This window comes from Malaclemys terrapin, chromosome 2 (genome assembly GCF_027887155.1).
Source record: "Malaclemys terrapin pileata isolate rMalTer1 chromosome 2, rMalTer1.hap1, whole genome shotgun sequence".
Lineage (NCBI taxonomy): Eukaryota > Metazoa > Chordata > Testudines > Emydidae > Malaclemys > Malaclemys terrapin.
Window position 1 is genome coordinate 249225309 of NC_071506.1, and position 23013 is coordinate 249248321.

At 38.8% G+C, this 23013-nt stretch overlaps 1 protein-coding gene across 1 annotated transcript in view; it reads left to right on the forward strand.

The window, feature by feature from the left end:
* The window catches only part of PLXDC2 (plexin domain containing 2), a 378653-nt gene that overhangs the window by 183117 nt on the left and 172523 nt on the right, over positions 1 to 23013 (forward strand). The window contains exon 3 of the mRNA XM_054020649.1: positions 17016 to 17162. Within this exon, the coding sequence (XP_053876624.1) occupies positions 17016 to 17162 (147 nt within the window). The remainder of the gene's footprint in view (positions 1 to 17015; positions 17163 to 23013) is intronic.

Sequence of the window (23013 nt, forward strand, 5' to 3'; positions counted from 1 at the left end):
AGGGATATTATAAAGATGTCTGGACAATTTATTATCATTTATCAACAAGGACAGAAAAAATCACTAATGTGACTTGGGCAACTTCAAGGAAATCTTAGTTTAACATTTAGAAAAAGCTTTGTAACTCCATCTACAGCTAGGCAATAGAAAAGCTGGTAAGGGAGACTGCAGAATGATTGGGCTAGTGGTATTGAATGCTAGAGAAAACATCGACCTGTTATGGGTGGATAATTAAATCAATACTTCCATGATACAGAGGATCAGAGTATAAGACTCATTAGAACTACTTTCCAAACCAAATGATTCTGTAGTCTCTCATCTATGTTTTTAAGGCAGCCAAGAGTAGCTCCAGTGGTTCTTGCCTATTACAGGTAAAACATAAAGCAGTTGCAGTTAAAGTTAAACATATATTCTGAATATTTACCTTGTAGCATAGGAAACTGATTTTTAAATATATTTCTTTATATTAAAATTAGAGATGAGCCTGAGTCTCAAATCTGAACACCTAACAAACTTCATTTCAGTTCCCAGATCCAGATATAGTTCTATAACTTTTGGGTCAAGATTTAATCATTAGTGTATCTTGGCATCGAATCTGGAAAATTAATCCTATAGAAACTGATAAATTGTTAATTTAGTGAACTACAATACTAATAAGTGAGGTTCTTACCCACGAAAGCTTATGCTCCCAGTACTTCTGTTAGTCTCAAAGGTGCCACAGGACCCTCTGTTGCTTTTTACAATACTAATAGTGCTAATAACAGTGCTTGTTCAGAGCATCCCACATAGCAGTAGAGCAGGACAAATAACCGACATTGGTTTGTTGGCAGTTCCAAAATCAAGGGGAAATATTGGTTTGGGTGAAACTTAATCTAAAAAGTGTAATTATTTTTGAATGAATTTAAAAAATCCATTTCAAATTGAATGTAACATTGTTAGTTTGACCCAAAATGGATTTTTTATTCATTGTCATTATGAATGACTCTGAATTGCCGCTATGAATGATAATGAATTGTCACTAGGACAGAGAAAGTGAGTGAGAATAGCTCTTTATATCCTGGCGGTCAGGGCACTCTTTGTGAATGTGGGAGAACCAAGTTCAAATCCCAGCTTCACGTCAGGCAGCGGGGAGAATTGGACCTGGGTGAGTGCCCTAACCACTGGGCTAATGGTTCTAAGGGAGTCTGCTGCCAAACTTCTAAGTTCCCAAAAATATTTTTTTTGCCTGAAACTATTTTGTCAAATTCCTGAATAGTTCTGGGGTGAAAAACTGCAATTTTCAGCAAATAATCTTAGTTCCCAGTTTGCAGTGAAAATGTTCAGACTAAGACTATCTTCAGGAGCCATAGGCGCTGGAACTGGGGATACAGGGGTGCTGCTGAACCCCCTGGCTTAAAATGGGTTTCATTATATACAGGGCTTATAGACTGGTTCAATGGCTCTCAGCACCTCCACTATAAAAATTGTTCCAGCACCCCTGTTAGGAGCATCAGATTACAGTTCTGGTGTTGTACATGTTAAGTTATTTTTGTAAACTGGAAATTTTCTTGATAGAGATTTACAAAGTATGAATGCTGTTGAAAAGAGAAGGGCTGGGCAAAGGGTTTATCCTTGATATAAACAACCTAGAAGATGAAGCAGTGCTGAGAATGACTGACTAGTAACAATCAAGTTCTTCTAAATAAGCAGTTGTTAGCTATATCTTGTACAAGATTTTCATACAGTAGTTTGCAAAGGGCTTATCCACTGTAATTAGTCTTTTCGCATTTTTGAAATGCTTGTTCTAAATAAGTCCTATTCAGAGGTCCTTGTGTATAACATGCTATATACATGCAAAATAACATTATTTACTATTATGCTTTGATTATAACTAAAGGGAGTTCTGTGCCAGCAGTCTTTCCTGCTTGCTAAAACACAATTTCATGAGGAAGCTGCACTGCAGCTCTTAGAGCGATCCTATTTTCTTCCCATCCAGTTGTCCACTATGAAAACATCCCAGCATATGCACACAGAATCTCTCACACGCAACCTCCTTTCCTAATGGTGGTTGGACGTGTACCTGACACTTGCCACAATGGCATGGATTCCTTCCTGGGTCTAATTTTAAAAATATTGAAAATGTGCATAAATCAGAGGCCTAATCAGCAATGCAGCACACATGCTGTTCCCCTGCCCTGGTACCACTGAGCATGCTTGTGATCTTCTTCCAGCAAGTCCAGGGGCGGTGATAGAAAGGACCTGTAAGCAGCTGCAATGCTGTTGATTGTGAAGTCGCATTGTCTTTTTTGTTGTTGTTTTTTTCTTCATCTTGTTGCTCTTTTTTTGTCTGGATAATAATACTCAGTGCTTTTCATCCACATACCTAGAAGTGTTTTTTTACAAAACATTTTTACCCATTTTATATATTGGGGTAATTGGGGCTGAGATTTTGAGTAACTTGCTCAAGGTCACATGAGTCAGTAATAAAGCTGGGAAAGGAACCCAAGTTTTGTGATTCCTGGTTCTGGTATCCAGTGCTGGACCACGCTGCCTTTCTGTGTCATTTTGATAGTAGTACTTTTTTCTCTATGAAGTGAAAATGAAGAGTATACCCAAAGTACTCTTTTGCGGTAGGGAAAGATTTTTAATTGCTGTTATTCTAAAATGTCATTTATTGTATTTGTGGTAATTTCCAATTTCTAAATTTCCAAAACCATTTTTATCATTATTTATGTCTACTCTTTCTGAAATATGACCTGTCTTATATATAATTTGCCTGCCTTTCCTCCCAGTTTTGCTATTTTTTTTGCAAATGTAGGTTGAGGAAAACATAACTGATGTATAAACTGCTCATCTGTAAATGTCTATCTAATTCAGAATTGAAGATTCATTCCTTAATTATTCAATGTTCTGTAATTTTGTTTCTCTTTATGATAAATTTTGCAGAGTTACATCTCTCTCTCTTTCTCCCCCCCTCCACTCCCTACGCGCTCGCTCTCTCTCTCTCTCTCTCTAATACAGTGGTTCTCAAACCTTTTTTTTCGCAGACCACTTGAAAATTGCTGAGGGTCTTGGCAGACAACTTAATGATCTTTCCAAATGTTGTTTGTACTGTTAGCTAACTATTGTAAAGCACTTTGGATAAAAGTGCTATATTAAAAAAAACAATAATTAACATTTTTTTGTTCTACAAATAAAAGCACACAACTCATATTTTAAATCAGTAGTCTTACTTTTCTAATGCGATGGATGTGCCCTCTCTCCCCCGCCGTGGCAGCCCCCAAGCAGGGGCTGGGAAGGAGTGGGGTCTTTCCCTCTCTCCCCCACTGCAGCAGCCACAGAGCTGAGGCTAGAAAGGAGGGTCATCTCTCCTCAGCAGCCCCAGCCCTGAAGCTGGGGAAAGTCACCTCTTTCTCTGGTTGCCGCAGCCCCGCACGTCCCAAATCCCCCACTCTTCTCACTCCACTGCCCTTTCCCACCTACCCACTATTCCCCCCAAGGCCACCATATCACCTTACATGTGCATCTTGTCCAGGGTCCAGGCACCTAATTAGTGGAGCCACGCCTGCACGGCTCCACTAATTTAGGTGCGTGGCCCTTCATTCTCTTGTGTCTGGACACCCAGACGCGCATCTTAGAGGGAACTATCCACGGACCACCTGAATGGAGCTCGCAGACCACTGGTGGTCCACGGACCATAGTTTAAGAACCTCTGTCTAATACATTTTATAAGAAAAGAGGTATGGGAGCAAACTAGTAGAATCATAGAAATGTAGAACTGGAAGGGACCTTGAGATGTCATCAAGTCTAGCCCTCTGTGCAGAGGTAGGACCACGTAAACCTGGACCATCCCTGACTGGTGTTTGTCCAACTTGTTCTTAAAAATCTCCAGTGATGGGGATTCTAAAACCTCTCTTGGAAGCCTATTTCAGAGCTTACCAGCCCTTAAAGTTAGAAAGTTTTTCCCAATATCTAACTTAAACCTCCCTCACTTAAGATTAAGTCCATTACATCTTGTTCTACCTTCAGTGGACATGGAGAACAGCTGATCACCATCCTCTTTACAATAGCCCTTTACATATTTGAAGACTGTTACCATGCTCAATTTTTGTAACCTTTCTTTATAGGTTAGGTTTTCTAAACCTTTTAGCATTTTTGTTGCTTTCTTTTGAACTCTTTCTAATTTATCCACAGTTTTCCTAAAGGGTGGTGTCCAAAATTGGACACAGTACTCCAGTTGAGGCCTCATGAGTGCCAATTAGAGTGGGACAGTTACCTCCCATGTGTTCCATAGGACACTCCTTGTAACACACCTCAGAGTGATATTAGCCTTGTTTGCAACTGCATCACATTGTTGACTCATATTCATTTTATGACCCACTATAGTCCCCAAATGCTTTTCAGCAGTACAACCACCTGGTCAGTTATTTCCTCCTTTTGTAGTTGTGCATTTGATTTTTCCTTCCTGAAGGTACTACAAGTTATTTGCAACACTTCTAAGTTTGGTATCATCTTTAAATTTTATGAGCATATTGTCCACCCTGTTTTTTAACTCATTAATGAAAATATTAAATAGTACTTGACCTGGGACTCACCCCTGCAGAACTCCTCTAGACCCGCCCTCCTACTTTGACAGGGAACTATTGCTAATTACTCTGAATACAATCTTTCAACCAGTTGTACACTCACTTTAGAGTAATTTCATCTTGACCACATTTTCCTAGTTTGCTTATGAAAATGTCATGTGGGACTGTTTCAAAAAACCTTACTAAAATCAAGATATATCACGTCTACTGCTTTCTCCCACTTGGCCAGTAATCCTGTCAAAGAAGGAAATTAGTTTGGCTTGATATGTTTTGTTCTTATCACCTGCCATCCAATTGGATGTAATGTGTGTTTATTTTTTCTACAAGCAGTATCTTTAGTTCATTCACAAATACAATTGGTCTGAGTTTGCTGTTCCCATAGCAATGTTTTGATGATCATGTATTTGTTAAAACTCAGACCCCAGTAGTTCAGTGAGAAGTTGAAATACCTATTAATGTCCAGCTCCATTTCCTTGATTACTTAAGATTTTCTTCATCCTTTTGTTTCAATGTAAGTCATACAGTACAATTTCTGTAAATACAGTGTCCAAAAAAAAGGAGCTATCTCGTTAGGTGCAGTTTAATTGTGCCTTTTATTCTGGCAGGCAATCATTTTTGTATTTGTGAAGTTTGCTTACTGATATTTGAAATTTAAGAGCCTTGGATTTTTCATTCTTTGATTCATCATGTTGCAAATGGTTCTTTAAAATTAAAGTGAATGCAGTGCTAGATTGAGAGTTGTGGAAACGAAAGTCTTGTATACATATATAATACATAGAGGGTAAGACTGTCCTGAAGGGATGAGCAAAGTTAGAACCACCAAAAGCTAATAATTTTCTGTCTGGATGTCCCACTTAAAATGGTTTGTTTTGTGTGACTCTTCCCCCACCTCCATTTTACTCCCTACTTCCTCCCTACCCCCTGCCCCCCCCAAAAAGTTGTCCTTCTGTTGAGACAGTACAGACAATGGTATGAATTCTTCTACGTTATCCAGTGAATGGTGTAGCTCAATTCTGAGCTTGAGGAACTAATTCTAAGAGTGAGAAAGTAATTCAAGCCGACACTTCTCTGATGAGATTGCCAACAAGGTTGCCATTTGTAATTTCTCTGGTAGGAGGGCTGTAGGACTGCCACCTCCCCTCACATAAATTACCAAAGTGTCCTTAGGTAACAAAGACTTTATAGTTTGGATGCAAACATTTCTAAAAATGAAACCAAGGGAGTGTGGATTGAAAATATCAGATTCATATCCCTCTTGGATTCAATTAGATCAGTGTTTGAAAATAGAACCCTTGATGCAGTTGCATCCACAATAAAACCTATCTAGGCCTCATCTTGTGATGCCCTCTGTCTTCTAACAGATGTGATGAGGACTAGACAGCCTCCGCTTCCATGAGAGGGTGGTAATGGTGGAAATCACATGAGAACAGCCATTCTTATTAGATCTCTACTGCTTTGCTTTATACAACAGACACTGTGGTAGTTTAGATACATATATGAACATGGAATTATAACTGATCGGCTCTTCAAAAACCAGAGGCCATTGGGTTTATCCACTTCTACTAGGTGAATGTGATACTGTAGAAAGATCATGTGTGTTTCTGTAAAAAATTACCAAAAAATGGACTAAAAATGTTTAGTTTTTGAAGGGTTTCTGCTGATGCCTCATTAAGTTGTGCTCAAATGGCTAGTAGTAAAAAATTCAGCACTTGTGGTCTGATCTAACTTTACTGAAGATGGTGAAAAGTTTTTTGTTGATTCCAGTGGGAATTAGATTGGGCCTGCAGTGGTTTTTGCTTGTGTAACCATAGAGTGAAGCTATGGCCTTTTATGAATCCTGTCTCGTTAAACAGAGCACACATGGTTTTTAGAGCAAATATATGAAAGAAGTTTAGATACACAATACTGCTTTTGCTTTTGGAGACACTAATCAGTAACCAACTGCCTCTCAGCCACATTTTTCACAGATTTCTGTACACTTCTCCTACACACGAAATGTAAAGAAACTCTTGTGAGTTTTCATTGATTTTTAGTGTTAATTTATTTTCAAATTTATGACTTCGACTCTAAGTGCTCCACTTTGCTTCCAGCGGCAGAGTAAAACAGAGTGCAGCAGATTCAGGCACTGAGTTGGGGCCACTGGAGTCTCCTTAGGCTACAGAAAGATCCTGGCAGGGGAGCAGCCTGCCCCTGCTTCCCCTACTGTTGGTGTTTTTGCCATGCCCTAAATAGGGGTTCCGGTGAGTGAAAACACATACTGTTCCTCTTGCTGTATAAAGGCAGTGTGCTCACATATCTTTTATTTCTGTAGTGGTGGGGGGGAAAACTGCCCCATCCCATGAGGAAAACCAGGCAGAAGCCCTGGAAGTCTGGATATAAAGCGTTCCCTCCCCCTCCCTATGTGAGAATAACTTATATGAGGGATCATTTTGTCCTTTTCTTAGAGAAGAGCTTTTATGAGCAGTTCTATAAATGTTTGTCTTGGGGACCACAGTTGGGGAAAAATGCAAAACCATGGACCAGCCAGCAATGATCCCCAGACTTAATTTGCTTATCGAGAGGACTAGTAGAGCCTCTACCATAAGTACCGGACTTGTCGTCGCAACAGTATGGGATGGTTTAACACCTGGATCTTCAGTCTCTTCATCTAACAGCATGGAGAATAGCACACTCGAGTTGTTAGAAAAAGGTTATTCATTTAAAGTGCAAAATGTATTGTTACATTCCAGGAAAAAGTCCACATGAAAGTCTTATATTCATAAGTGGAAAATGTTGTGGATTTCCATGTATGATATAGATCCATAGACAGCACCAATTAGTTATATATGAGAATATTTATTGTATCTTAAAAAAACAGCTTTTTCATTATCTTCTGTGAAGTTATCCTTTCAGGTATATCAGAATAGCATGCTCCTGGAAGTGGTAAACCAATTTTCACTAACAGTGTAGTCAAAATGTTTTTTAAAAGGTCTTAATAAGACACCATATTCCATCTTGCGATTTGAACTTAGTGCTTTAGCAATTGATGAGATCTCCCTTTGAACCTTTTAGGAAGTTGTGCTTTGTTTCATTTGTCTATTAAGATAATTGCTGCAAGGTGTATAAGCAAATTATATGCATTAGTGGCTGATCCACTATTCACTGTCTTTCAAAAAGATAAAATCATTCTTCATATTCACCCAACATTTCTACTGAAGGAGGTCTCAAATTTTCACAGAAGACAGTATACAACTTTACTAGTGCTTTTTTCCCCAGGCTTCATGCTTAGAAAGGAAAGCTAAATTACATGTTGTATATTAGAAGAGCTTTAGCTTTTTATTTAGACAGGACTAAGCCATTTAGACAGGCTCCAAGATCGTTTATTGAAGAGAGACACACAAGTAAAGGGTAAAGCTATTTCTATACAAACACTTTCAAGTTGGGTTAGAATTTGTGTTAATGAAACTTATGAACCGAAGAGTTTATCCGTTCCCCAGGGAAATAGAACACATTCTACTAGATCAAAGGCAGACTCTGGCTTTTTCTAGACACATAACTCTAATAAAAATATGTACAGCAGTAACCAAGTATGGATAAGGGTGATGAGTGATCAGTTACCCAGTCTTGGGGTGCACGTAGGCTGTTTCTGTTATCATCAGGTCCCTACTCATTTGGTTGTGTAGATTCTGCGTGCCCTCGGGGTGAGTAATTAACACTCTTTTTTATCCCTTATACACCTACATAACTCATACATCACACACGAGCCATCCTTGTTCTTGCATGTATTACCTAACTGATCACTCATCACCCTTATCCTGGCTTAGCCTATCCTGCTCTATTTTACTTATACTTCATATTTGATTAAGGTGGTGATATATTGCCCTCAATTTTTTCTTAAAAAAACATTAAAATTGAGTAAGCTTAATAATTGGGTGTGTAGTGTTTGTTTTGCCCAATAAGCTCACCTAATTCTCTGTCACACATTGGAAATCTTAATCTGTGAAAGGAGACTAATTTTTTTCTGGAATAGGAAAATGGTTTTGTGGTATTTAGATTGCATTCTGGTGCATTTGTACATACACCATATGGTCTGTGTGTTCAGTTATTTAATTTGACAAATACAGGACAAGTATGATCTGCAATGGCACTGAACACTCATTCACTGCAATGGGAATTACAGGTGTGCAACACTTCTGAATAAATCAGACCCAGTAAGACTACTAGAATTATATAGGTCACCATGCAACATCACTGATCAAAACAGTGTGAAATTAACTTTAATGTGTTTTTGGTTTTTTGTTTACACACAGTAGGAAGAGTGCAACTCCAACAAAGATGAATTGTTAATGATTTGCATAATTAACAGTGGTGACAAATAAGTTGTTCCTGAGGCAGGGAAGAAATGTGATGGAAGTTTCTGTCCAGCATCCCCTTTATATATCGCACCAGTTGAAAAATGGTCAATGCAATAATCCCACCAACCAAACTGAAAAAGTCTAGGGAAATCATTTCAGTAAAAGCTGTATGCAATAATCTGGATAGCTGGGGAAGCTACTTCCTACAGCATATTTATGGACAAGACTACTGCTCTAGATGAGGTGGACAACAAAAAGTACCTCAGAAGATAGTGTTCAAATATCAACTCACTAGAAATCTTCCATTTTTTGCTCCTACAAGAAATTAGATGAAACAAGAGTTGGCATCTTTCTCTGCATGTTGTTTATTTTCTGTCAAGCTTTTATTGCATTTGAAATGTTTTTAAGGTTTGCTCTGATTCCTTAACAGCTACATTGCTTTTATATTGCCATCACTGATTTTTACAAGGTTTGCAGACTTACATGCTCATGTCTCAGAGAGCTAAGGAAATAAATAATAATAAATTTTAAAAAATACAGTGTCTGAACCCAACACTAGCATCAATTCTAGTATAGTGCTTTTTGATGTTCCTATATATCTAGACTCTATTAATAGAATGTATTACAAAAAAGATATACTATTGACAAAGAACCGTAAATCAGAGAATAAAAATGATAAGCCATAGATGCTTGTTGATACAAATAAAACATTACTTGTTAGCTGGGCACTATATTAAGGCCAGCAATCTTCATGTTGATTTCTTTACTGGAAGTATATGTACCAAATTATGTGATCTAGGAACTTGGAATAGAACCAGGATTCTCTAATTTACCAAAAATAAAAAATAAAAGGGGCGGTGGAGTTCTACCAGAACTAATGTTAGACTAACTACACGATTCTTTTTCAGCTGCTCAAGTCCAGCCACACTGTAAGATTTACAAATAGTAGAAATGGGAATTACAATAAAAGAGCATTTAACAGTGTAGTCACAGAATGTTGTCTGTGAGAAAGAAGTTTAGAATGAATTTAAACCCTTTGTTGAAAGGGCAGATGCTGGTTTCCTTACATCATCCCTGTTGAAACAATTTTATTTTTTCTTTCGAAATACATGAAGTTCATGTATCCGAATTACGGCAGTGCATAAGACTTTTTTTTTCTACACAAAACGTAATAGCTACTTATACATCAGTTATTCTATACACATTGACTTGGTTGTTGAGCTGAAGGCTATAATTCATGTTTGATTGAAAGATGTTAAGATTCTCCTTTAAGCATGGATCAAGGTACCATTTAAAATACTCTTATAAAGCAGTTATTTGGCCTTAATATTACAGCCTTATGGGGGGGGTATGTAGTCATTTGGTTGCTAGAGACAGTAAATGGAATAGTTTTTATCAGTTATTAGAAATTGGCAATAAATAAAATCCTTGTGGAGCTTTAACTGCAAATTAGTTTTGCAGTTAAAGCTGTGCATATTTATCTTTGCTTAAGATAAATAATGCAATAGTTATTTTGTAATCCCTTATCCCAGTTTATCTCTGGAATTGATGTCTTCCTTGGGTCTCTATGATGCCATTAACCTAAATTTTAGCTTCTGTGGAAAAATTGTCATCTGAATGATTAATTAGACTTGGAAGCTTTAAATTTACTGTCCCTTTTTTGAAACATCTACCATAACAGTAATAACTCTTGACTCTAACCACTCGAAAAGAAAAGTACTTTCTGATAGTATAGTTTTACTTATGTTTACTTTTATTACATTTTATTACAAACCTGGAGCTTTTGAGGATATTAGGAATTGCTTATTAAATGCCATCACTGAAGATAATGCACTTTGGCATATAGGGCACATCAGAAGATAACCATAAAGTACCTCCATCTGCATCAGCTGTGAGTGAAGTGCATCAGTAACGACTGCTAATAAGTTGTCATTTCCAGATAAAGCAAAACTTATGGTCAGTATATTTCCCTTTAGCCTTTTTATTTATTTAAATTGAATTTAGTAATTTTGTACTAAACTACCATGGGTTCAGCTCCTGTTGGTACAGTTACAAGCTCAACAGAGTGAAAATTACCTCTGGTGCTTTTCTCAAATTTGAAGGCTCTAGGAACACAGGAAGTCCAAAGATAGTGACCATAGAAACAGTCACAAGTACAAAGTCTTAACTGTACTACAAGTTTTATTAAAGAAATAAGTAATGTTACAATTACCTATGCATATATAAATCCTACAAAAAAGCATGCAGCGATTAAGACTGTAGTCATACTTACATCCTCAAAGATATTGCAGAGTCCGATGGATCTCTCAATAGATGATCATCAACAGAGGGATTGTTCCTGCTAGGGTTTCTCATGGGGTCATCCTTTGGGGTCTTCCCACTTTTACCCAACCAGGGAACCTCTTATCTTGTTGTTATGACCACGCCTAACACCATATGCATATGCATGAAGGTTTCAACTCTTTTCCTTATCTGTACTTCCATCCCCCATGATTATCGGGGTGTCCCATTTTTCATAGGTTGTTCTTAGTTCCTCTTATTGTCATTAGCATCTATGCACAACATGTGTCCTTGGCAACCTGTAGTCAGGACAGAACATTCAAAGATGTTACAATCAGGTGTCTTGTGGTCTTGGACAATATATTGTGGTCTATTGCAATCTACTGTTCCATAACATCACCTATTGGCACATTTTTTACAGTAATCTTGTGACCTTCCTTGCACAGGGTTATTCCTTGGTCGCTCACTCATGTCAAGCATTCTTAAGCCTATGGCCTAGTCTGGCTAAGTTAAAATCTTACAAGTCTGAGCCTGTAGGCTTTGCATTCCAGCAATGCTTTACTTATATACCTAATACACACTCATCACTCCTAAATACTTGTCATCCTTATACTTCTATAGCCCTACAATTTAAATCTATTTAACATACATTGATTATATATGAAATAGCATATGAATTGACCACAACACCACATAACACAATGACAAATAGATGATAAAATGAACTAATTGGCTATATCCTGTAGAATATAAGCTATAATTAAGTCCTTGAAAATGTAAAAATCATGTATCTACTGCAGTACCAATTTGTGATAAATCTGTGCACTTTGGATGAGTAGTTGTGTGTGAAAGAGCATCAATTGTGATTCCCCACACCCCACTCCAGAGTGTGAGGGAACCTCCAAAATGATCTTGCAGTCCTTTCTCAGGTAAAGCTCCCATTCCTTTCAATGACAATTCCAGATGTGACCAAATATAGAATTAGAGCTTTGGACAGCTGGAATGGCCTCCATGTTCATAGAGAATCACAGAACTGGAAGGGACCTTGAGAGTCATCTAGTCCAGTCCCCTGCACTCAAGGCAGGACTACGTATTATCTAGACCATCCCTGTCAGGTGTTTGTCCAGCCTGCTCTTAAAAATCCCCACTGATGGAGATTCCACCACCTCCCTCGGCAATTTATTCCAGTGCTTAACCACTCTGACAGTTAGGAAGATTTTCCTAATGTCCAATCTAAACCACCCTTGCGCCAATTTAAGACCATTGCTTCTTATCCTATCCTCAGTTGTTAAGAACAATTTTTCTCCCTCCTCCTTGAAACAACCTTTTATGTACTTGAAAACTGTCCCCTCTCAGTCTTCTCTTCTCCAGACTAAGCAAACCCAATTTTTTCAATCTTCCCTCATAGGTCATGTTTTCTAGACCTTTAATCATTTTTATGCTCTTCTCTGGACTTTCTCCAATTTGTCCACATCTTTCCTGAAATGTTGTGCCCAGAACTGGACACAATACTCCAGTTGAGGCCTAATCAGCGCAGAGTAGAGTGGAAGAATTACTTCTCATGTCTTGCTTACAATACTCCTGCTAATACATCCCAGAATGATGTTTGCTTTTTTTGAAACAGCGTTACACTGACTCATATTTAGCTAGTGATATACTATGACCCCCAGATCCCTTACCACAGTACTCCTTCCTAGGCAGTCATTTCCCAGTTTGTATGGGTGCAACTGATTGTTCCTTCCTAAGTGGAGTATTTTGAATTTGTCCTTATTGAATTTCATCCTATTTACTTCAGACCATTTCTCCAGTTTGTCCAGATCATTTTGAATTTTAATCCTATCTTCCAAAGCACTTGCTTTTGATCAGTCGTACTCTAGGCTGTCCTTTGTCTAGAGAAAGTTTGGAATGAATGGTAATGGTTTTAATTTACTCTAAGTCTAGCATATTTCAATAGCAAGACTCAATTACTTTGCTTGGTGAAGAAAACTGGAAACAGAAGTCTGTAATCCTGCCACACTATTTCTTGCTGCCATTGAGGCAAGAAGTGTGTGATCCTGTCACAACTAGAAGTAGAGGGTAAACCTCCTTCATTTAAATTATTTCTGACAGTTACAACAATTTGTGACAAAGGAAAACAATTAAAGAAAAAAAAAAGAAACAGGAACATTAGATAAGTTCAGTCTCTGGCTGTCACTCAAGCACCTTTGTTTTCCATCCCTCTCATCCACCTCCTTTTAGGCATCCTACAAGGTAGCAGCTGTCATAATATTAGCAGGACTATCTAATCCACTTAGATCCCCAAATCCACTGGTTTCCATTCTTCTGCAGATGCCATGCAGTTATCAGCAATTGTAAAGTTCTTTAGTTTCAGCTGTAAGCATGGATATCCAGCTGCAATGGATGTTGCAGATCCACAAGTAGAAGTGCAGATTGTAAAATCTTTGGATCGCAACTCAAGTTCCTTTGTAAAGGGGAAAAAACGTGAAGCTAGAAGGGAAAATGCTAGAAGCCAGCTCCATAAAGTCATTGATAGTCCCACCATCTCCAGTCCCTTGAGCACATAATTTGGGTGTTCCCTTGAACATTTCTCTAGACCTGTACATCCAAATCTTTCCATTTCCAAATCTTTCAGTTTCGTTCTCCACGATGTTTCTAAGCCCAAGTCTTTTCTTGCTGTACATGCTGCCAAAACTCTCATCCAGGCCCTTATCTCCTGTCTTGAATATTCCAGTCTCCTCCTCTATAGCTTTCCTGACACCCACCTCCTTTGCATGAGGTTCAATTAAAACATGACTGCTAAGATTGTCTTCCTGGCCCATTGTCATGTCAATCCCCCACGTTTTGAACCCCTTGCTTCTCCACTCCACTGAATGCAAGCTTCTTATCCTTGCCTGTAAGGCCCTTCTAAACCTAAGCTCCATTTGGCCAACAGCACCAGAATTATCTCTGGATAATTTATTTTTAAATCCAATTAGCTTGAAGTCTACTAGTTGTCGTTGCATGGCTAATGGTGTAGTGGCTGGAGCATTGGCGTGGCATGCAGGAGAGCTAGCTTCTATTCCTGGCTTTGTAACAGACCTGCTGTATGATTTGGGCAAGAGAGTTCCCCTCTCTGTACCTCTGTTTCCCCCACCTTCAAAAATGTGGGGGTGTGGGAGGGGAATAATACTGACCTCCTCTGTAAAGTACTATATAAGAGCTAATTATTATTATGGATCTATTTTTATCATTGCTTCTATCCCATTGTTCCTATCCCTGTTACCTCCATCCTACCTTTCCCTTCCAATTGATTGTTACACCCACGTGTTGTATGTTATGTTAAAGTAGATGGAAAACTCTTCAGGCCGGGGACTATATTTTAATCCATGCTACGGCACTCAGCACAATGGGATCTTGATCCTGACTGGGGCTTTTGAACACTATTATACTACAAAGTGTGTGTGTGTGTGTGTGTGTGTGTACGTGTGTGTGTGCGCACACAAAAATAATCATGTCAAATTTCAACATCTTTTGTGTGCCGAAGAAAGGTAACAATTTTGTGCCATTGGGCATAAGCTGATTGCCACAGAGTAGAGTGTTACATTTTTCTGCATGTTATACTAACAATATTTAACCCTTCTGTTGAGGCTTCCATCCAAAGATCTCAAAGCGGCTTAGAAACATTAATGACTTTACTCACCGGAGTACTGTGGGGCTAGTTGTTTCATTATGCTCACTGGCCAAGATTTTCAAAATTGACTAGTGAATTTGAGTGCCTCAGATTTTAGATGCTCAGCTTGAGATGCTTTGAAAGGGGCTTGAGCTTCAGAGTAGTGGATGCTCAACTTGGCCATTCAAAATAACTTATCACTTTTGAGTGCCTTACCCATCATGTGCACCATATACAGCATTGCAGAAGTGGACAAAGGCACTGAACTTCTTCTGAAATATCACAAAATTGTCACTGTTTTAAGTAGAACTTGGTGCACTTAATGGTATGATCCATTATAGCAAATCCAGTCCTCACGTATTTTACCTTTGACTTTGCTTCTGGGCAGGGCTGCCCAGAGGATTCAGGGGACCTGAGGTCTTCAGCGGCGGGGGGCCCCCGCCGCTGAATTGCTGCTGAAGACCCGGAGCGGAAGAAGTTCTGGGGGCCCAGGCCCCACGAGTGTTTTCCAGGGCCCCCGGAGCAAGTGAAGGACCCCGCTCCAGGGACCCCGAAAAACTCTCGTGGGGGCCCCTGTGGGTCCTGAGGCAAATTATCCCACTTGCCCCCCCCCCCCCCCCCGGGCGGCCCTGCTTCTGGGGATGTTTAAGCATGAGCATTAAGTACTGTCAGTTTAGAAACCGCAGAACTAGGAATTTTAGTTCAAAACATATGTATGGTAATTTATTACCCTGAACAGTTAGGATTTTATAGGGGTTGAGCCTAGAACTGGGTGAATTTTTTCAGATGAGACTTTTTTTGCCCTAAAATGCAGATTCAGGTCAACTGAAACATATTTCTGAATTGGTGTCGATTTTGGCAAATTGTTTTGGACTAAACGGAAAAAAAATGGAAACGATTCCTTTCATCAAAAGGAAACATTTCACATTTTCAGTCTAGATTCACGAAGGAAGTTTGCCCCCATTCACAAAGAAGCAGTTATAAGGTATTCTGGGAAGTTACCTCTCAATCTCTTCTTGAAGCTGTTCTACTTTGAATAAAACAGTTGAATAGTCACTGGCCAGAAAAAGAGAGTGAGAATGATTCCATTGCCTGCTGATTAGGGCATTCACCTGGGCTGGGGAAGACATGGGTTCTTGCTACAGAGCAGGGATTCAGACATGAATCTCCTACAGCGCAGCTGAGTGCCCTAACCACTAGGCTAAAGTTTATGAGGGACGCCTCCTCCTCTTTGGGTTTTTTAAATTTGGTTTGCGTTGGGTTTTTTTGTTGAATGTAGCCTCTTATTTCCTTCACTTTTATTAAAATACCTAAAATGAAAAGTTTCATTTTCTAGTCGAACAAAATATTTAATTTGACCCCCAAAAATTGTTTCCAACTTTTCAGATTTGTAAAACACACAGACACGCACACACAAACTTTGATTCTGGTCAACTGGAAGAAGTTTTTCAAAACTTCCAGCAAACCAAAAAATCAGTTATTCATACAGCTCTAGTTGATACCTCTAATAAACATTCACTAGAGAGATGGACATTCTGGCTTTGGTACAGCAGAATCCATTAAGTAGTTAGATCTCTTTATTGAGTGGAACACATACAATAAAAAAATAATCTCATGCTAATTTAAGATGAAATAGTAGAGTAGTCTGACACATACCAAAGAACAATTTTTATTATCAATAATGTGCATTCTAATAAAAAGCAGGTCAATAAAAGGAAAACACATTACAAATTCCATCATTGTAAAGCCATTAGCTGAAAGTAGTACTGCTTGTTGCTGTTATTAAAGCGGAGAAGTTGTCACAGGGGATTTACTGGCCATCACTCACTTGGAAGTCAGCATTCATTTTCCCACAGATTTCAGTAAGGCCTTTACAGCAGCTATATATCTGAGTTTTTGGGGATGACTAAAATTTCATTTGTAAGATAAGATTATAACATGCAAGGCAAATACTTGCCTCCTATTTTATTTATTTTATATATATATATATATTTAATACACTATACTAGATTTAAAGTTTGTACCTTTTCCTTATTAGTTTACTTGCCATAGAAACAGTTTGGTCTTATTTGTTGCTTTAAGAAACAATAAAACTTAGTATTTCAAAGACAAAATTTAGAAATGTCTGGGAGACATTTTCCATTTTAATCTGTACTTGGTTTTGTTTGTGTGTTTTCCCCCCCACAGGAGGATACAGATCATAATTATTATACTTCCAGGACATACGGCCCATTTGATTCTATCAGCCGGGATTTGTGGGTGAACATAGACCAAATGGAAAAAGACAAAGTGAAGATCCACGGGATTCTGTCCAATACCCATCGGCAAGCAGCAGTAAGGGATTTGCTATACATTGATACTCTCCTTCTTTGACTGGCATTGGTATTTTTCTCTTATGACTGACACATCAATAATTATCTAGGAGAACGTCTACTAAAGGGGATTCACCTCTGCATTTATAGCTCAGAGCTCTGGATATCTGTACAATGCTGTGATAAAAAGAATCCATGTTGCTTTAGTTCATCTGCTGCAAGTGTCCCTCAGGGGATATTTTCCTCAAGGAACTTTTTCCAGATGAACTGAAAATTCACCTTAGTTGTGTTCAAGGTTAGATCAAAAACTGTGATGCACAAACCAATCCTGCTGCTGTTGAAGTCGGTGGGAATTTTGCCCCTGGCTTCACTGACCTCAGGATTGGGCTCAAGATTAAATTGCTTAACTCCTGTGTTTAACCCCAACAGGGAGTAAACTTGCATTTACACTTTAAATGTGTATGAAGTGCCAGCCACATTTTCCTTTTGAGAAATCTTAAATTCTTGCCAAAATACTATTATTTAAACTTTTTTTTGTCAAATGATGATAGCTAAAGTGGCAGATGTAATTCCATTTCCAGATTAGAACTCTACCTTGACTAATTCTGATCACACTGTCCTGTACCATGAATACTAAAATAAACAGCTAGCATACAATTATAATTGGATGCTGCATGATTTCCAAGTTGTATTCCCATGTCTGACCAACAACTGGAAACTTCCTGAACAGAAGAGCCAATATTGGCATTAATTAAATAAGAAAAATTAAGATTCTGTGTTGTGACTCAGAGTTCTTGCTTCATCTGCCGCCCAGTTAGTTGCAACAATGAGATGAGGTTCTGACAGTTGAAAAAACTTCAAGTAGTGGCTTTGCTTGAGAGCTCAATGGTTCTTAAACATGCAAGAAGAGTCTTCTGAGGCTGAGAGAACAAAAACAAAGCTAGAATTCTTTTCTCCACTGGGTTCTGTCATATTATTTCCCATAACCAATAAACCCACCAGCAAGGTGACAAGCTCAGAGGGAAGCAGGAGATGGAGGAATCACTGTGGGATTTAGTTCAGAGTTCAAAAACCAAGGAAGGTAATAAATCCAGTAGATTTAGGCTGACAGCCGACAGCATTCAGGCAATCTTTTGCCTAGCCAAAAGGTGAAAATAAATAGGTAAAAAGTCTGTATGGGGCTTGGGATAATGGAAATAAAGGGGTTCAGACAGTTCCCTATCTTTGGGATGAATTGAATAAAACTCTGTATCGGTTATCTGTGACGTCTGCACACATTCTAAGTCAGTTAGTGGGGGGGAGGTGTGGGAATTGTGTCACAAATAAGCATCTTTCATGGTTTTGCTACTCTGCTGGAGGCTTCTTCTCATAAGCACTCGCTTCACCTATGTTGGGAAAAAAGACTGAAAAAATGCAAACTTCGTACAAAAGATCTAACAATGCTTTCCCCAGAGTTAAATACTTCCCTAACAAAAAACACTCTGGCAATAGCTGGGGCCCTAAATCTAGGGTTAAATTCAAATTAGAAATGTTACATAATATTGTTTGGCAGCCTTCACCTGGCATTATTTTTTACTCTGAATGCACATGGTAACTTGTAAGCACACTTGTTTCAACTTGGACCATTGTGGCTAAGCATGAGAAATTTCAGTCCAAGAGCAAAATGTTGTGGAAGTTGTGAGGGAGTGAATCCAGAGGTTTACAATGGACTGACACTTACAATGCTGCAGTGGCAGAGCTGCACCAGACTGTCAGGGCCGGCTCCAGGCACCAGCTTACCAAGCAGGTGCTTGGGGTGGCCACTTCGGAGAGGGGCGGCACGTCCAGCTGTTCGGCGGCAATTCGGCAGACGGTCCCTCACTCCTGCTCGGAGCGAAGGATCTCCCGCCAAATTGTCGCCGCAGATCACGATCACGTTTTTTTGTTTGTTTGTTTGGCTGCTTGGGGCGGCCAAAACCCTGGAGCCGGCCCTGCATACTGTAGTGCTTCAGTGAAGACACTGCCTATGCCGGCAGGAGGGGTTTTCGGATTGGTGTATGTAATCCATCCCCCGAGACGCGGTAGCTAGGTCGACAGAAGAATTCTTCTATCAACCTAGTGCTGTCTGCACCAGGGATTAGGTCGTCATAGCTAGGTCTGGATTCTTCATGCCCATAAGAGCTTGTCTACGCATTGGATAGCCAGGAAAATTAATCCAAATTAACTAAAGATGTGAATTTGAAGTGGATTAGTTAAACCCTATTAAACCTTCAACTAAACCAAATTAAGGTCCCTTTAATTCTGATTAACAGCATCCACACAGGGATGTAATGTGGTTTAACTAATCCATTTCATATTCACCTCAGAGAGTAACTGTGAATCCACTGCTTTGTGTCCATAATAGACAGAGATGTAAGTACTGATGTTTGCTCACAAAATTCAATTATAGGCATAAAAATCCAGGCATAGATTTTGCTATTGTTTTTAAGACTTCTCTCGAGACCTCTGTTTTATGTCCTCTCTTAAAGATGGATAAGTACCAATTAATCTACCGGTAAGGTTTTATTTCTCTGTGTGTAATTGATTTGTATTTACATGTTTGATCAGGCAACACCCACATATGCTGCATGGCTCAGCTGCCCTGGAATGATAGTCTGGAATTGGACTCATTCAACAAACTGGCTCCTACATAGATGTTTTACAGGAAAATTAAAAAAGACTCTCTACACTAAAAGCCTTTTTAATGAATTATGGTTTTAATATTGCTTTCATAATTCACTCGGCTTTCTGCTAACCCAGGGACCATGACTTTTAGTTCAAAGACTAAAAAATGGTAATTCTAAAAGACTGATTATAGTTAGGTCAAAATTCTAATCGTGCATCTAGAGAAAAGGAATGTGGGCTATAGTTGTACTTGACACCAGTTCATAGCTTTATGCTTCCTTACAAATGATCACTGTGATGACTTTTGAAAAAATAAGAAACCATAAAACTAGTATAGTGTTAAAAATGCCAAATGGGCGGTCTAGTTGGAGCTGGGCAGAAACATCTCTCATCTCCTTGTGCAGTGATGAAACTCCTTCATTACTCAATGAAAGGTCAATTCACACATCTTGCTTAGACTTAGTAATTTAGATGCTGATGACTTCTTAAGCATCATTCTTTAGTATAGGAAAACAAGGATTCAGATTTACTTAAAAGCTCAGTGTTAATCCATTTTGTAATTTGGGGGTTCTGAACAGATGTAATAAAGCTTGAACATTATTGTATCAGCTTGTAAACTGTTTGGAGCTTGAAGTCATAATGAACTAGAAAGGTAATTTTGCAAAGCTATAATTTGGAAAGGTTCATTGGACATTTAGTTTTCCCTAGATTTGCAGTAAGATCTCAAATTTGACCTCCTGCCTCAATGTTTCAATAATTTGACAATCTAAATGTTCTCATTTCTTGGATGAGAACCTCTGCTATTTTTGTAGTTTTAATTTTTAAAATTATTTATAATAAATTACTACTTGGAATTTTGACACTGAAATTTGTATCCTGAGTGATATTTGGGTTTGTTTACCTTCCACTGCCCTAATGTTTATTATTGTAGGGTACCTCATTAGTGTTTGCATTTGTTTATTTTTAAAAATAAAACATTATGAAAAAATTAGATAATTAGAAATGATAAAATAAGACAGAAAAATTAGAAATTATGAAAATTTAGAAAAACATTGAAAAATTCCAAAGTAAGAAAATGTACTTTCCTAATGGATATAAGGAAGGAAAATGAAGTACAACCCTGCAATTATAGACAGTGTCATTTCAAAGTTGTGCAGCTATTAGGACAGATGCAACTATCTGTATACAGGACATTAATAATGCCCACCTCAGGGCCATGCTGGGATATCACTTCTGTAACAACTACCTATAGAACACAATGATATCTCTGGGACTGACACATCAAGAAACCAGTGTTTCTGACATGGCAATTTGCCCATAAGTATTTTCTGTATGATTCTTTCTGGGAATGCTAAGAATTATGATGTCACCTTTCTTCCACCATCACCTCAAAATTAAGATAAACTAATGGACAAAATACCTGTTCAATCTACAGGTAAATAAATGTGTTCTGCAATACTGAAAGGTACATAAAGTTTCTGAGTTGCCATATACCATTTCTTACTCCTGTTTTTCAAGGGAAAAGGAACAAGGCAGATTAGCCATGAGGTGTGTTAGTTCTAAGTCCTGCACTATCAATGCTTAATGATGTTGTTCAGCAATTGTCACTGGAATCATGAAAGAGTCCATTAATACAGTCTCCCTTTGTTTCTATCCTACCTTTGAAAATAAAAAGGATTCCCATGTACAACTCCTTCTCACCATTTTTATTTATTTTTATTTTTCATTAACATTTTGGCAATAAAATGAAATTTACAGTTGTGATTGGATGCACAGATTCATTGGTAAGACATCTAATAACAGATTTGCTGAATTGGGAAGCTACCAGATATTTAGTGAATACACAATTCTCTTTTGTGCACACAAATTCTATCACTTGTGCCTTTCTCCTGCCGGGCATATCAACCCTACAGCATTATAACTGCAAAAGTTGATATAAGCTTTCCAGCTGGAAAGGTGAGCATGTCTTAAGTGATGGGTGTCCTTAAAAATACACCATTAAAAACAGACATTAATGCCCTGTATTAGATGATTATTTAAATCCTAATATTGTATTAAACAGATATTACAGTCCCAGGATTTAGGGCCCAACTGTACAAATGAAATCAATGAAAGCACAATATTTGTTGAATGGGCACCGGCTGGGTCTTTTAATAGTACAGATTTGAATTCAGAGTCCTGCTGTATTGCTAAGGGGGCACAGTTTTTTGCCAAAGTGGTTCTAAATTATTGTAAAAGCTATTCTAAATGAGCTCAACAGGGATAAGGGGAAATATGGATGGAAATAACAATTGTTAATGTTAAGCTAAAAATAAAAAAAGCCCTCTACTTTCTGGTCTGGGCAGAAAGAAATAGTCTGGAGGCAAGACCTAGAACAGTGAAGATTAAAAATAAAATGTTGAAGATGTAGATACACAATAGGAAAGATGAATGGGCTTATAAGAAAGGAAGAAAAAAGTAAGATAATTATAAACTAAAGAGGATAGAGAAGAAATAAATACTGTTATGCTGGTCACTCAGAAGGGACCATATCTATTTAAACAGGAAAATCTACTGCTTCTTTGCTCCTTTTTTATGAGTACATATTTTTCTTGCTCAATATTGAGTGGCTCTTACGTTTTACCTGAGTCCCTCAGTATTGTTGTGGTCAGAAATATTGGCCTTTTTTAACTGTGCTGTTGGAAATAATGTATAGCAGAAGAAGCACATGGACAATAAATAGTACCGTATATACTCATTCATAAGCTGAATTTTTTTAGTAAAAAAGGGAAGCACCAGAGAAGGGGGTCGGCTTATGAACGGGTATAGAGAGGGAGAGGTGGGACACAGCCCCTCCCCCCAATGGAGGGAGCAAGAAGAGGCAGCACAGCCAGAAGGGAAGTGGCAGGGCCAGAGTCTCTCCGCTTCTGGCCACACTGCTCTCCCCCTAGCCTCCGAAGCAGCTGCAGCTCCGGGGTTGGCAGGCTGCAGCCGTGCCATTTGGCTCCGCCCCCCAGAGCCACGCCGCCAGCGCATGCAGTGGCCGTGCCACCCGGCCCAGCCCACTGGAACATGCGGCCACGCCACCCAGTCTGGCCAGCCAGAGCAGGGTGCACCCGTGCTGCTCAGCCTGCTGGAGCAGCTCCAGCCAAGTCAGAGACATCCTCCCCTGGCCTTCCCCAGCTAAGGCGGGGATGGGAAGGGATGGGATGGGGAGAGTGTGGGGGTCCCAGGCTAGGGGTGGGGTCATA